We start from the raw sequence: 13,947 nt of genomic DNA, 5'->3' as shown, positions 1-13,947 counted from the left end.
ATCAGGCACCCATCCCCATCCCTGCCCTGACCACTCTGTCCCCATGCTGTGGGGTCATGGCAGATGAGGCCACAGCCACCAGCCTCTCCACAGCCCTTCCCATACCGTCACATAGGATCTCCTCCTACCTCTTCTGCCTCCCCTGCGTTGTTCCTGAGTGTCTTCATTTCCCTCCTGTGTCCCCCGGGTCATTTCTTATTGCCTGTTGAAACTGTCCATCTACTTCTGCTTCTCTTTAACTTCCCCTGCTATGGACAATGAGCTCTGCTAAAAATGGTGGTGGGGTCCTGGAGCCATCCAGGCTTGTGTGTGATTATATCAGATGTCTTGTCACCAGCAGACTGAACCAAAACACATGAATGCTGCTATACTCAAACAAAATATTTTATTACTCAAAAACAACCTGATTAATAAATAGTTGGAAAACAAAATAAATTAAACCTGTACATTGTTTTATATTTTTAAGATTTTAAATTAGAATTATCAAAGGCCATCATTTCAGACGCACAGTAACAGCTGAATGATATTGTTTGTAATCAAAGAACATGAAAAAACATTTCTGGTACAAATACAGCCCTGCACTATCACTTAATATTTCTGGCAATTAAACCAGCTGTTGTTCTTCATTATACGGATGAGTTTCTTGCTCTTGACGTCAACCTCATACTGGTTTGCTCCATGGAAAAAGTAGAAAAGTCCTAGAATTGGAAGGACAAAATATTGGCAAATCAATATTTCCTTTTTGTATACATATTGATATACACTTGCTATTTTCTTGGGTGATTTAAAAAAAATATCAGAACAAACATTTCATAGATATATGTATTTGAAACATATACATTTTGGCTTTGGTTGGTGATCTTTTATTTTGGTTTTAATTACATTTTAATTTATTTACCATTTTTCTGAAGGGCAGCATCAACTATGTGGCCAATTCCTTGGAAGTCAGCTGCTATTTTTCGTGGATATCCCCTTTCCAATGATTGGGTATTTTCATTGAAACTAAATAAAGAAATTGCATGAAAACAAGAAACAAACATGTGATATTCAATGTTGAAACCAGGTGGAATTTTTACTAAATAAGCCTACTCTCAGCTGAAAATCCAGTAACTCTGAGCATCTGTGATCTCATAGAACTGTATAAATCCTGCCTGTGTGAGCATTCACATCTTCAGTGGCCTATACAAGGCTAGTTTCAGAACATCAGACTAAATAGTTCACTTCCATTCCCTGTGACTGATAACAAAGCTGGATAGGGCTTATACAGAGGAATTAAATAATTATTCAAACCAAACATTTTAATTTTACATCATCCAATCTATGAAGTGGCCTCATGAGTGAAAACTTCTGGTCTAATAATATTCTTTCAACATAATATTACAGATTAATTATTAGGGTTAGCATTATTGCTTAGCTGAACTGTTTCTTAAAAAGTAAATATTTTAACCTCTTTTCATAGCTTTCTTGATAGATTTGTCATTTATAAATTTCAGAGAGCACTTCTGTCCCTTAATTGCTACTGAATGAACACATGACATGATGACAAAGTCTACTCACATTATCTTTTTATACTAATTTCATGTAATACTGCTTCCTAACAGGTAAACAAAGCTCATTTGCTTGTATCTTTTAATCACAGACTGGTAATAGTAAATGGATGTTGTCTTTATCTCAGGTGTTACAGACTTTGTTCTACGAGGAGATATGAGTAATTGCCTCTGTGTTTCAGGTTTATACTAGCCGAGAAGGCTGAAAATGAGAGGCCACGAACTTACTGTACAAATTCTAACATAACTTAACATTTTAAAAGCTATTTTGAGTATCTTCTGTGTAAAAGAGGAATAAGGCTTACCTCCAGTACTTGTTGCCTACAAAGAAATAGGTTTTCTTGGTATTTTGATCATGAACAGCTGCATCGATTTTCCTGACACTTGTGGGGAAGCCCAGGTTCTGAATGGGCTTGGGGAAGCCCGGCTCTATATTATAGCCACTGACAGCCCAGTACTGGTCATCTGCAGGAAAACCAGAAAAAGTTAGTAGGGATTCCTGAGGAGGCTGAGCTCCTTTTTACCAAAGCCCCGGAGGTTTCTTTGTAGGAAATGCACAGTAAATAGCACAGAAGTCCAGCTGAGAACATGATCCTCTAGGGCACACATAAGTTTGAATATTTCAGAGCTGTAGGATTTTCCACTTTTTATAGTCATTAGAGTGTTATATACTCAATTGCTAAAACTCAACATATTTTCTAAGTGTGTTTGGCACCTTTAAAAATGTATTTAAATAATGATATAGGCAATCAATTTTTTTTCTCAGCTATGATCTTCTCTCACTGACAAAAGAAGTGTAATATATTATACAGGACTGTCATGAAGCAGTGTTAGTTAATGACAGTAACAGCATTTTGAAAATGAAAATGATATTAAAAATTAAGAATATATTATTATTTTATTACATAACAAAGTTTTTTCAAGGTAACTGTACTATAACTTTATTAATTTATAAAAAGGACTCATGGAAATATAAGAGAAATACCTTTAAAAAATATTACTCGATCCTTCTTGTCAACCTCATAAGCAGCATCAAAGCCACCTGCCAGTGATGGCCAGAAGGAGGAGATGGTGTCATGCTCAATCTCTGAGAAATATGGACTTTTGCGCCAGACATAGCTGATAGAAATGAAAACAGCAGTGTTTCATTTGTGTTTCACTAAGAGATCAGTAGCACAGAAAAGTACTTTAAATCCTACTGTCTGGGTGCTGGAGCCAGTCCTCCCTGTGAGGCAGAGGTATCACCCCTGTTGGGATACAGTGCTTCACTTTGCCCTGCTCTGTCATAGACATTTGCCCTTTATTACCGATTGTTCTGAGGTCCCAGAACAGTGGAGGTTGGAAGGGACCTCTGGACATTTTGTCCAACCCCTCAGCTCAGGCAGGTGCACCTAGAGCTGGTGGCCTTGTAGACCTCTCCACTGACACCCTGATGGCTTGCCCAAGACAACAGGTGTTGTCTGTGTAGTGCTGACAATTGAAGCTTTGTCTTCACTATGTCTTATGCAGGTAGGCACAGTTGCGTTCTTAATTTCAACTTGGTTGCAAATGTTCATTGAACATTCTTAGGAAACATGTTGAAACTCAGTTTAAGGAGGAACTGCTCCTTCCTTCCCTTCCCTGAAAACTATTAGTTTTTTCATCATGTGTTCTAGAAGGGAAATCAGACCCACACCATCAAAGGAAGCTTGTTCAATCAAAATGCAATTACAAACCCAAGAAGTGGGTGACACCCTGGGCCTCTTCTCCCTCTCCAGGGTGGATGTGCCCAGCCAACAACCCACTACAGTACCTAGTGTCAGAGCGTGCCCCAAAAGTGGACACCTATAACAGCAGGGGCTTCCTACAGACAGTACTGGGCAGTGGTCCAGTATGGACTCCTAGGTCAGAGTGCCACCAAAAGGCAATAGTGACATTTTCCTCAGGTCTCTAACCCACACACATGATGGTGTGACAAGCATGGTGCTGCATGTGAAGCAGCTGCAGGCTTAGGAATGACACTGGGATTATTCAGCCTTGCACAATTTTAACAGACATGGGTGATGATGGATGATGGCTTAAAACTTTTTACTCACCTGTCAGTAAACCATGTTACTCACCCAGCCCTGCTGGGCTAGTAAAACTTTGCAAACTTGCCTTAATACTTTCAGAAAGAAATATCTTCTTTTGTAACCAAGGAAAGATAAATTCCTTGAACTGAGCTTTATCTTTTGCCTTTGTAAGCTTCTCAGAAATGTGTTGCTGGAAATGAAAGCGCTTACCTGCCTTTGAAGAACAGTATTTCCCCACGGAGAGTGGTGATAGCATCAAAAGTCAAATGAGGGTCACAGTCCTCTGGTCTTGCGGGTGCTTTGGAGGGTGTAGTTTCTGTTGGTTCTTCCCGGGGTGACATTTCAGTTGGTGCTTCTGCAGGTGTCATTTCAGTTGATTCTTGTGGGGGAAGAGCTGTTGTTGGAAGTGCAGGAGATTCCCTCGGGGGTCCTTTAGGAAATAGATAAGTGTGGAATTGGAAGGTGAATTAGAGTGTTTCATGTTGCAGAGCTTTAGGATGTACCACATGGAGCCAAATGCATACGTTTCTTAAGGTTAAAACTCAGTAAATTAATGCCAGAGAAAGTTCTTGGGCAATTTAACTTGGCTGTCTGTGTTGCTGACTGTTAAAATGGTCTCTGGCATTGTTTTGCCTTGACAAGCTATTGGCCTCTCAAACTGTATGTGCTCAGGATTTGACGTAGAGCAAACGCCATTTCCAAAGGGCAGTTGTACATGCGATCACTCTTTTGTGGAAAGTAAGAGAGTTTAATACTACAGACACAGGCTGTTTCTGCCCATTCTTTGGAGAAAGGCTGTTGGACTTTTTGACTTACTGGCATAGACACAGCCCACAAATTCCATTTTGCAGATGTAGACTCTTAGCCACAAAGAAACCAAGAGATTTGCCCAAAATAATATCAGGAAATTAAACCTCAGTATCCTTCCTGCAGTAGAAAGTTTAGTACTTTTTAGCTGTTGGGTAATAAAAAATGATGCTTCTTGCTTACCATAAAGGGCCTGAATGCCATCAATATCATCCTGAGGAAGCCTGTAGTCCCTTGTATCCCTGGCCGTATATATAGGATACATCAAAGCACCGAAGACATTTGAATGACCAAGACCTAGTGAGTGGCCCAACTCATGAGCAGCAACAAGAAATAAATTGTATCCTAAAGAAAAAATAACAGCACAAACACTCAATACATTTTCTTGCATGCGAGTGGGATACAGATGCCATCCTCTCAAATGTGATATACCATTCGCAGTGTTAATAAAACAGCAAAATCTAATTGTGTCCCAAGTAAGAGGTTCTCTGACATCCTAGAGAAGAAATGAATTTCCAATTATAAAAATTTATTTCTCACAGGAAAACCAATCAGGGGACATTTTTCCTCATGCTGCAGAAATTTTCCTGCCAACAAACAATCAAAGTTTCTTTAAAATTAATAATGACTGAAAACTGAGTGAGAACAGTTTAGTCATCTGGTCAGCTTTTGGAAATCATAAATGACATTGAATTCACCTGGTAACGACTTCACAAAGAGCAGTAACATGTGGGCTGTCATCCCTGAACATTGCTGGAAATCAGAACACTTCACTGTTATATTTACCAACAAACTAAGGATTTCTTTTTCCTTTGCAAAAATTAAAGATTTCCATCACTTTAAATCATAAAGAAAATTTTTAAAGTGAGAGCTCAATATTACAACTTTTAAGGTTATTAACTGAGGGTCAGAATTCCCTGCCTTACAATGTCATGATGACCCAATATTGCTGTTTAATGCTAATCTGATTTCCTTCACTGGATCTGCAGTTGCAGTCTGGGCATTAACTTCAGGGTACTGTCATGACTGCAGCCCAGGTCAAAATACGCAGAATCATTTTACTGAATTACACTGAAATTTTACATCTTAATGAATACTGGAACTACTGCCATGGAATCTGTTACTTTACAGTGTTTTCAAGACAACAGTGTCTAATAAAAAACAGGCAATGTAATATTTAAGGTTACCTACCATCATAGGTAGTAAATTTGGTCCAGTTTTCATCTTCGTCAAAGTGAGCATCTCCTCCTATCCCACTGCTGGGAGGGTAGGCATGAGCCAGAGTTCCTCCTGGACCATCAAAGGAATAGAAGTCACCATGAACTAAAAAAAAGTTAAAAAAAAAAAAAAAAAAGTGATGCTTTCATCATCTTGGTAAGAAAAAGTGACAAATACTTATCATTCCCAAACAAGAGTGCTCCCTTACATCCAGCTGCGAAGGAGATCATTATATCTGCTTGACCACTGTGAAGCCTGGTGAATCTCAACGGGGTGACGCTGCTCCAGAGCTGGAAGGCTTTTGCAATTGCTTCTTCTACATCAGCTTGCAGCATGTCTGGAGTGTAGTTCAAAATCCTGTAAAATAAAGAGAAAGGAATTAAAAGCAATGAGATCACATGTGGCTGGGGCATATAGTATCAAGGTCAAATATTTTAATTGGTGGTTATAATTATTTGTCTCGAGTTGTTTATTTTCAGATTATTTGCTTATATAATAGAGGAGGTTTTCACAGTTTTCTTTCATGTCTTTCAGAAATCCTAACATATATACTCTCAGTTGTATCCCTTCTATCCACCCAGTATATTATTTAGTAGGCTGTTAACTAATGTAAACCTCCTATTTTGGTAATTTCATCACTGTTTGGAAGCCTAAAGCAAAGGATATGAATAGTCCCCACATTCATGGCTCTTTCATCCTGAATGGGGCTTTTATATGGAGAAATACAAGAATAAATAGTAAAGAACCTGTTGGTATTCTGGCTAGCATTTATAAAGCTTCCCAGTGGTTTAGAGAAACATGCTTTAATATATATTACCGATATGTCACATCTTCTTTCTTCCACTTAGGGCTCATTGGGAAGGTGCTGTATGAACGGATGTCTGGTATTCCACATCTAGGCTGCTTCATCATGTCCAGCGTCTTATGATTCAGCTCCCCAGTCACCTCTAGCCCAAAGAATGACTGCATTTCTCGGATTTTGTCAGCCATGTGATTGAGGTTCTTTGATTTAAATAGAGAATCTTTCTCTTCTTTAAAATCATAAAAATTTTGCAGATATTTCTGATGGGGAAGAAAAAGCAACAGTTTAGAACATAAACATTTCTTTTCAAATGCAGATAATTGTTAATAAAATATTCTACATCACTAATACATCACTATGTTCATTTTCTCAATAAATTATTTCTTAAGTTCTGTCTGTAGTCCTTACCTTAGCAAATTGCATATCTTTTTCCTTTTCTGGAACCACTGGGAAAGCATAAGAACATACAACATATAGTAACCCAAGGAAAGGAAGGATCTTTGTCTTCATCTTTGCCTCCCTGTCCTATCAGCCCTTGCTAGAAGACCTCTCAATCTCTTCTTCTTCTTCTGTGCAAGGCTCACCAGTGTTTCTCTATTTATATCGGTTGTGTGCTCGCTAAAGTCAATAACTGCATGACTCAGTTTATAACATCCTCTCTGATCTCCCACAGAAAAATAGAAAACAAATTTGGTTTTAGAAGCAAGCTAACACATGACAATTTACCTTGCCCGAAAACCCCTGATTTCGCAATCATATTATTGGACAGTATTTTTTTTTCTGCATTCCTAAACTGGACCAGTATTTTAAACTTACAAGTATCTAAATCTATGATCAGTCACCTGGATAAAAATCACCTCATTTTTCAGAAGTGCTAAAGGGACCTGGGTCTTTGTGAGGGACAGCAATCTGTAATTCCTTGTAGCAGACGATAAGAGACCTCCTAAAACTGTCCCTCGGTTTTCTCAGTGTGGCAGCCATGGAGCACCTCAGCATGTCAGGAATGAACCCCTTCCTTTAGCCCACTTTGTTCTGATAATTTTTGTGATGTAACTGATTATACAAATGACTCATTTATCTCTTCTCTTGAACCTGATATCCCAGCATGGTTCAGAACCATCACCTGTGCTGCTACCTGGCCTGTGTAATCACAGATTTATGGCTGCATCCCCTTGTTCTCCTGTACTTGCCCCAGGAAACCTCCACACCACAATGTAAAAGTCTCAGTAGAGGACCCCAAATCATATATCCTGGTCTGCATAGCCTGTCAGCCAAGGGCATTTTCACAACTGAAGATGAAATGCCAGAAATTGCCCTAGACAACACCTTGGGACTTCAGGGGTCTTCAGAGGAACATTTTAATACATGCCCCCCAAGTCAGATGGAAGACAATGAGGATTTGAGCTGTAGATTCCAAGTTCCCCAATTTGCCAGAAGTCTTACTTTTGCTTCCTATGTCCTTTTCTGAACGTGATGCATTGCACTTTCTGCAGGGGTTTGCAGAACCACTGTCACTTGGTTCTCTCTTTCTTGCCTGTCATTTCTGAGACATCCATCTTTTGAAGCAGAAGTCTCCTGTGTTGACTTAATGTCCAAATGCAAGTTCAAAAGGAGAAAAATGAGCTAAAAATAATACTTCTTTCTGAACATGAGAAAAAGAAGGAAAAGAAACCACTTTTCCAGTGAGAGCAAACATTGGAAACTTCAAAAACACAACCCTGGCACCACAGCAGCTGAGCTCTGCAGTCTGTGAGGTGGCCTGGGGAAAAGTCGTGGCCTCCCTCCAAAGGAAACTGGAGTTGAACTGGCCAGCTGGAGTAGGGTCACACTGCATGCATGACCCAGGTCAGAGCCCAGGTCCCTGAACCGCTGAGTTAAGTGGCACAGATGTTTATGTCTAAGGCTGCAGTGGGATGAGGGCAGCTTTGCCAATAGCTCACTGGTGCTGTAAAGGGATGCTCCTGCTCCTCCCAGCCTGCCCAGCACTCTTGCTGTTTCCCTGTGCCCTTCTGATATCAAGTGTGCCCTCACTGAACTGGTTCAGAGGGCTGAAGCTAGAGGAAAGCAGCCCAGAAAAATAACCCCAACACCACCAACAATAGTTTTCTGCTCAGGTTAGTAACTGCACTGCTCCCTAAGGCTTAGAAGAGCACCCAAGCCAGCACGAAGGAGGGGTGGGATGGCACAGATGGGAACAGGGATGCAGGGAGGCAGCCAGGCATGAGGCTGGGATACTTGGGTCTCTCCTTTTGGCAGCAGTAAGGTACAAGATTGTCTCGGTTAGTTGTGGGACAGCACCCCAAACTCTATTCATAGAGTATAGCATGTGCATTTCTGCAAAGAAATTCGGACACAAAGCAGGACCATTTTAAATATTGTGTTTGTATCTCTGCACCTCGCAGCAGCAGTTACCATACGGCACTTATCCTTTTTGCTTTCAGCTAAATGTTTTGTAAACACCCTGCACATTGTGTCCAGGGAATCTGGGGTAAAGCAGTCAGAGCAGCGAGATGCAGCACAACCAGATGGCAAATATTTTAACAAGCCCTTTTTAACGTTTTGGAAGCTATTATTTCTCACTGACTTTTGCATGCCTGCCGATAAGCATGTTGCAGCTCCTTGTGGCTGTTGGCTTCCCCTTCCAGAGTCTGTTGCCTGCGTGCTTGAGCTATCGCTTATGGAGTGGCTGGTGAGTGCTGGTTAGTGCTGGGGGAGCAGAGCTGGGTCTTGCCTTGTGAATGTGTTTGGCAGGATGAGTGCGGAAAATCCACAGCTGAGGCAGCCTGCACGGCTCTGAGACGTGTGAGCGAGTGTGCTTTTTCCTTGTATGTGGATCTAAAAGAGGACTTGCTCTCTTGTGCTGACCCTAAAGTTGTCAGCTTCTTCTAGGGTTCAAATATGAGTACTCAGTCCTGGGTTTAGGCATTACAGGATGCAAACAGGAAATGCGTTGTGGCTTTAATCAGAGGTTTGACGTGCTTGAAAATACCTTGTCAGTGAACACAGTGAAGATTTATTGACAAAGACACAGCTCTGATTTAAATGGGGTTAGCTGAACTGATGACCTCACATGGCACCTTTGCCTTACCGACAGGTCTACTGGTTCATGAGTTCCGCTTCAGGGGTGCCCAGAAACAGTTCTTGACAAGGCTGCACAGGTCGGGTGCCTGTTTCATGCCTTGGCCCCATAGGTAACCCCAATGAGATGCTGATCTTCCCACCTGCCCAGGGAGGCTGCTCTGCTCTGTGCCCCACAGTCGCTGTTGCCCTCCAGCTGGGTTGGAGACCACACAGACTGCAGTGGAGATTCTTGCCAGCTGAAACAGCAGCAAAGCAGCCAGGACGGATTCAGGAATACTGCTCATTTCTTCCCTCAGCTCATCGGCACTCCGACTCATATGTCCCATATCACCATCGAGTGCCTTAATCACAGCACCCAGAGACAAGAGTGGGTGCTTTCCCAGGAAGACCCCTGCAGTAGAACACAGGATTTCACTGAAAGCCTGCCAGCATCCAGGCTAATACTCCTCCACCACAGAACTGTTTGTCCTCTGACAGCGTAATTCATATTATCCTCTGGGGTCTAGCACAAGTGCCAGGCTTTTTAGCAGATGTGTCAAAATTCAAGCTGGGAATTTTGCCATTTCTTATTTTTGTATGGTTAAAATTCCATCCAGAAATGTCATGCCAGTTCTGTTCGGCAGTTTTGACTTATGGAAAGAAGTGGTGGAAGGATACTTAACATAGTCATATAAACAATTGTCATTAACTGTATAAACAACTGCAAATTAGGTCAAAGGAAGCTTGAACTAACTAAACATGCACACACTATGATTTCACCTCCTAAATTTATAGAAGGATCTGTAGATTTCTTCTTTCTGACCTCCTCTTCCCTCCCCTCAGACCTGTCTGTGTCAAAGAAGCAGGATGAGGTATGAAGGTCTTGGACATACCCAGACATGGAAGAAGCTGCAGGTTTTTTCCGCTAGAACGGGACTGGGAGATAAATTTGTACACGCAGATTCTGAAACTTGAGGAACAATAACTGAACAGAAAAAGACACAAGCCCTTTACAACATTATTCAGACCAGTCTTTGCCGGATAACAGCTAGATAATAGCAAAGGAGTGCTTGGGGGAAGTAGGCAAGCAGAAAATTTGCTGCGTGGAAAAAAAAAAAGTTAGTCTACTATTAAAAGAATCATGGAAACCAGAGAATATTTACTGAAAATTAAACAATTTCAATCTATCTCTGCAACATAGTACTTTGAGAGTATTGAAACTGAGCCCGAAATAGGTATTGACTTGAATTGCACAGTTTTGCCTGTATATCCATGTACTTTCCCTCACCAGCGGGATCTCTTCATCCTAGTTTTATAATATAGAGCTGCTGCTAATAATTATGTTAGTCATTTTTCTACTTCATCTGAGCATTTTGTCCTGGTTCCATTGCAAACTGAGAGATGACATGTAGAGATAGCCTCAATGACTGATTTTAATTAAACAGGAATTCAGATTTTTTTTGATGTCTGTATCATCTCCTTGAGTATTATCAACAATAACAAAGCTGAAATCACTTCCGCACTTGCATTTAATATATAAACAAATTTCTTAAGTTTCATGTCATTTCCTCTCAGCAATATCTGACTTAATAGCTTCTTACAGAGCCATGATCACAAAGCGATTGCAGTCCATTGGTGTTGTATCATCCAGCACTGATGGCCAGAATCCAATGCCCAAGAATTTTGCAGGAGTTAAACTGGAGTACAAAATTTTGCCACCCTTCATAAGCGACAATATAGTGGGGCCATACTCTGAATTTAGACACAGCCCTGAGCAATGGGTGAGACAGGAAGGACTATGGTTGTGAGACACAATTAATTCACTGTTTCCTCATTACCATCCTGGCCTCTACTAGATTCAGATTATGTGACTGTCCTAACACACCAAACCATCGAAGAAACTGAAATGGTTCTGAAGGACAGAAAACAAGTCCACAGAAAATACTTTCCCATGAACAGTTGGTCATCCCATCTCTTAACAACTGCTTAAGCATTTGATTTAGATATTATCATAAGCCATATTGTTAATACATTATATGTTAACGCTATATGAACTTGATTGCAATGCTTTGGACTGAGTATTAGGGAGCGATAGGGAGCTTTGTCATTTAAAGAATCTCCAAACTTTTCTGGAATTCCTTTTGGTGTCAACTGGAAAAAAGCTTAAAGTTTTGATAATTTGACATGGAAACCCTGGCTTAGATATTCAGCCAAGATGCTATAACTACATAACACTCAAGAAGCCTGAGTTCTCTGATTCTTTTGGACATGAGCAGGAACAGCAGGGAAGCACTCTGGGAAACTCTCTGTCATCCTGCTGTTATAGGTAATGATTATAATTCAAAAATTTAGGCAATCAGCTACTAGCAACCTTGGTCTCCAGTTCATGTTGTATATTTTAATATTGGAATCTCATACTATATTCACTGTCTTTCATGTGTGCTTCTTAAGCAGAAAGTCTTCTGAATACAGATGACTTGTGATAGATGCAACATATTTATTTATTCTGGTGCAGAGATTAGAACAATCATTTTAAATACTGGGTAATGAACTTGAACAGTGATTGGTGCAGTCTTAAGCTCTGTGTGACTGTGATGGTAGGGGGCTCCATTGTTTTTGATGAGATTTGTATGTTAATACACTTGGAATTCTTTGACAACTTCATATTACCTTCACCCTTTTTTTGATCTGAATATGATCATCACTTTGTATAGTGGTCTACAATGATCCTTAAATAGCTGCCAGTCAACCATGAGTACCAAATATGAATTTTACCTTCATTACTTACCATCTTTACCTGGAGATCAACATCATTTCTGCAATCAATCATTTCTTCACTTTGAAGAATTTCTGTTAGAGAGTGTATAGTCTTCTATCTCTCCCCCTGTGAAAACATATATATGTGGCCACCAGATGCATCACTCAGTTCTTTATCTTGTCCTCACCGCACATGCGCAACACATTGGCCAGGCCTTCGGAGACAGCCCTTTGCCAGAGAGCTGGAGGCAGCAGGGAAACACACGACAATGGAAGTCACCATGATTTGGTTCAAAATTTCTGGTGCCTCCACCACTGACAAAAATATGTATTTTTCAATGGCCCATACTTCTGAATCAAGTAGCTGAATCAATTTTTCCTTTCAGATAGTACAAAAATCACAAGGAGGTAGTATCTCCTGTGGCACTGCTCACCTAGTCAGAAGTGCCAATGGTCATCTTACAGCCCTGTCTGCTCCTAGCAGCCTGGCACCCACAAAGGTTTCAGTTAGCAGAAGGATGTCTTTGAACAAAATGATGAAGAGGGAAATTTTTAAATAATACCACAGACAGCCAAGGGTATAATTTATCAACTTTGTAATAATATTGGCAATTAAATGGTTTTAGAGATTTACTTCTTATCCATGAAGAAACAGACCATAGGACATAAGCATAAGCAGTGTAGCCAAAAGAACTGAATATTTGTTATATGTCTAAAAGAAGGAAAATATTGATTTGTTTAAACTCCTGTTTAAAAAAAAAGGTGGTCAATTTTTCAAACTACTTATTTAAATATGCTCACTACAGTGAAGGTGCTGTCCTTGTGCATTTGTGGCAATGCTAAGGTACAACAAAACAATCAGCTTTTCATATCTCTTTTAAACCTGAATACCAAAGACAATGCTTAGTTTCTAATACCAGTTTGAATAATCAAACACCATAGTTAACACATTAAACTGCCTTGGAACACAATTACAAGAATGTTTCTTAACTAAACAAAAGTCTGAATTTTAATAAATACTGCAAATATTAAATCCATGATCTATTTAATTTATATAAAAATTACATTGAGCATATGATTCTTGTACTTAACAGAGATCTCAAGAATGCAGACTCAGACCAAAGTGAAGACATGAAAAGATCTCATTAATATGTCACTTTCTGGCAGTGGCTTCCTCCAGTTCACCACTATCTGCCTGCACAGAGGTTACTGTCCTCTCAGAACATCTAGCTGAGATATTCAAATGAATTCACATTACCTCACCCAAAATAAGTTGGACTATTAAACCTTTGTAGCTTTAATTGTTTCATCAAATTCAAGTGATTTGAGTGAAGTGTATCAGGGAGGCATCAGCTCTGCTGTACAGCCAAGGGAGGGACTGGTGAGCAGCAGTTTCTCCAGCTGGCACTGCTGAGGATGGCGCAAGAACCAAGCTTGTATGTGCAGTCATGAGCAAGGACAGGGATTAGGTTTCAGATGTTAAATTAGATTATTTTTTCGTGCTCACAAAGTTCTCAAGGAATTGAACTCACATGACTTGGTTGGAAATGATTATCCAGTGGCCTTCAGCTAATTAAAAAAGTACAAAACAGGCTCATCAGGATGTTGCTTCACTATAGTTTTGTAAGAGTTGATCAGAGTCTTCTGTCTCCAGAATCCCTTAGGATAATGCTTCACATGCTAAAGACCCAGTAAACTGTTCCCA

The 13,947-nt window shown here is 40.2% G+C and overlaps 1 protein-coding gene across 1 annotated transcript; it reads right to left on the bottom strand.

Annotated features, from left to right (window-relative positions):
* Window positions 1-368: 368 nt before the first annotated feature.
* Window positions 369-7,004, bottom strand: LOC104633765 (stromelysin-1). Its single transcript, XM_010300072.2, has 10 exons — window positions 6,834-7,004; window positions 6,441-6,685; window positions 5,832-5,980; window positions 5,597-5,728; window positions 4,589-4,750; window positions 3,809-4,028; window positions 2,533-2,666; window positions 1,853-2,012; window positions 899-1,002; window positions 369-698 (listed from the first exon to the last, which is right to left on the bottom strand). Exons 1-10 carry the CDS (start codon window positions 6,933-6,935, stop codon window positions 589-591), a joined length of 1,518 nt encoding a protein of 505 aa, XP_010298374.1. The 5' UTR covers window positions 6,936-7,004; the 3' UTR covers window positions 369-588.
* Window positions 7,005-13,947: the final 6,943 nt, after the last annotated feature.

This window comes from Balearica regulorum, chromosome 1 (assembly GCF_011004875.1).
Source record: "Balearica regulorum gibbericeps isolate bBalReg1 chromosome 1, bBalReg1.pri, whole genome shotgun sequence".
NCBI lineage: Eukaryota > Metazoa > Chordata > Aves > Gruiformes > Gruidae > Balearica > Balearica regulorum.
This window is presented reverse-complemented; position numbering and strand designations above follow the sequence as displayed.

Excerpts from the sequence above, each read along its gene's own strand:
- LOC104633765 (XM_010300072.2), bottom strand. The coding sequence starts at position 6,935 with ATGAAGACAAAGATCCTTCCTTTCCTTGGGTTACTATATGTTGTATGT. Across the intron at positions 5,981-6,440 it reads AAAGAAGATGTGACATATCG|GATTTTGAACTACACTCCAG; the intron begins GTAATATATATT and ends TTTATTTTACAG. Across the intron at positions 1,003-1,852 it reads GTAGGCAACAAGTACTGGAG|TTTCAATGAAAATACCCAAT; the intron begins GTAAGCCTTATT and ends TTCTTTATTTAG.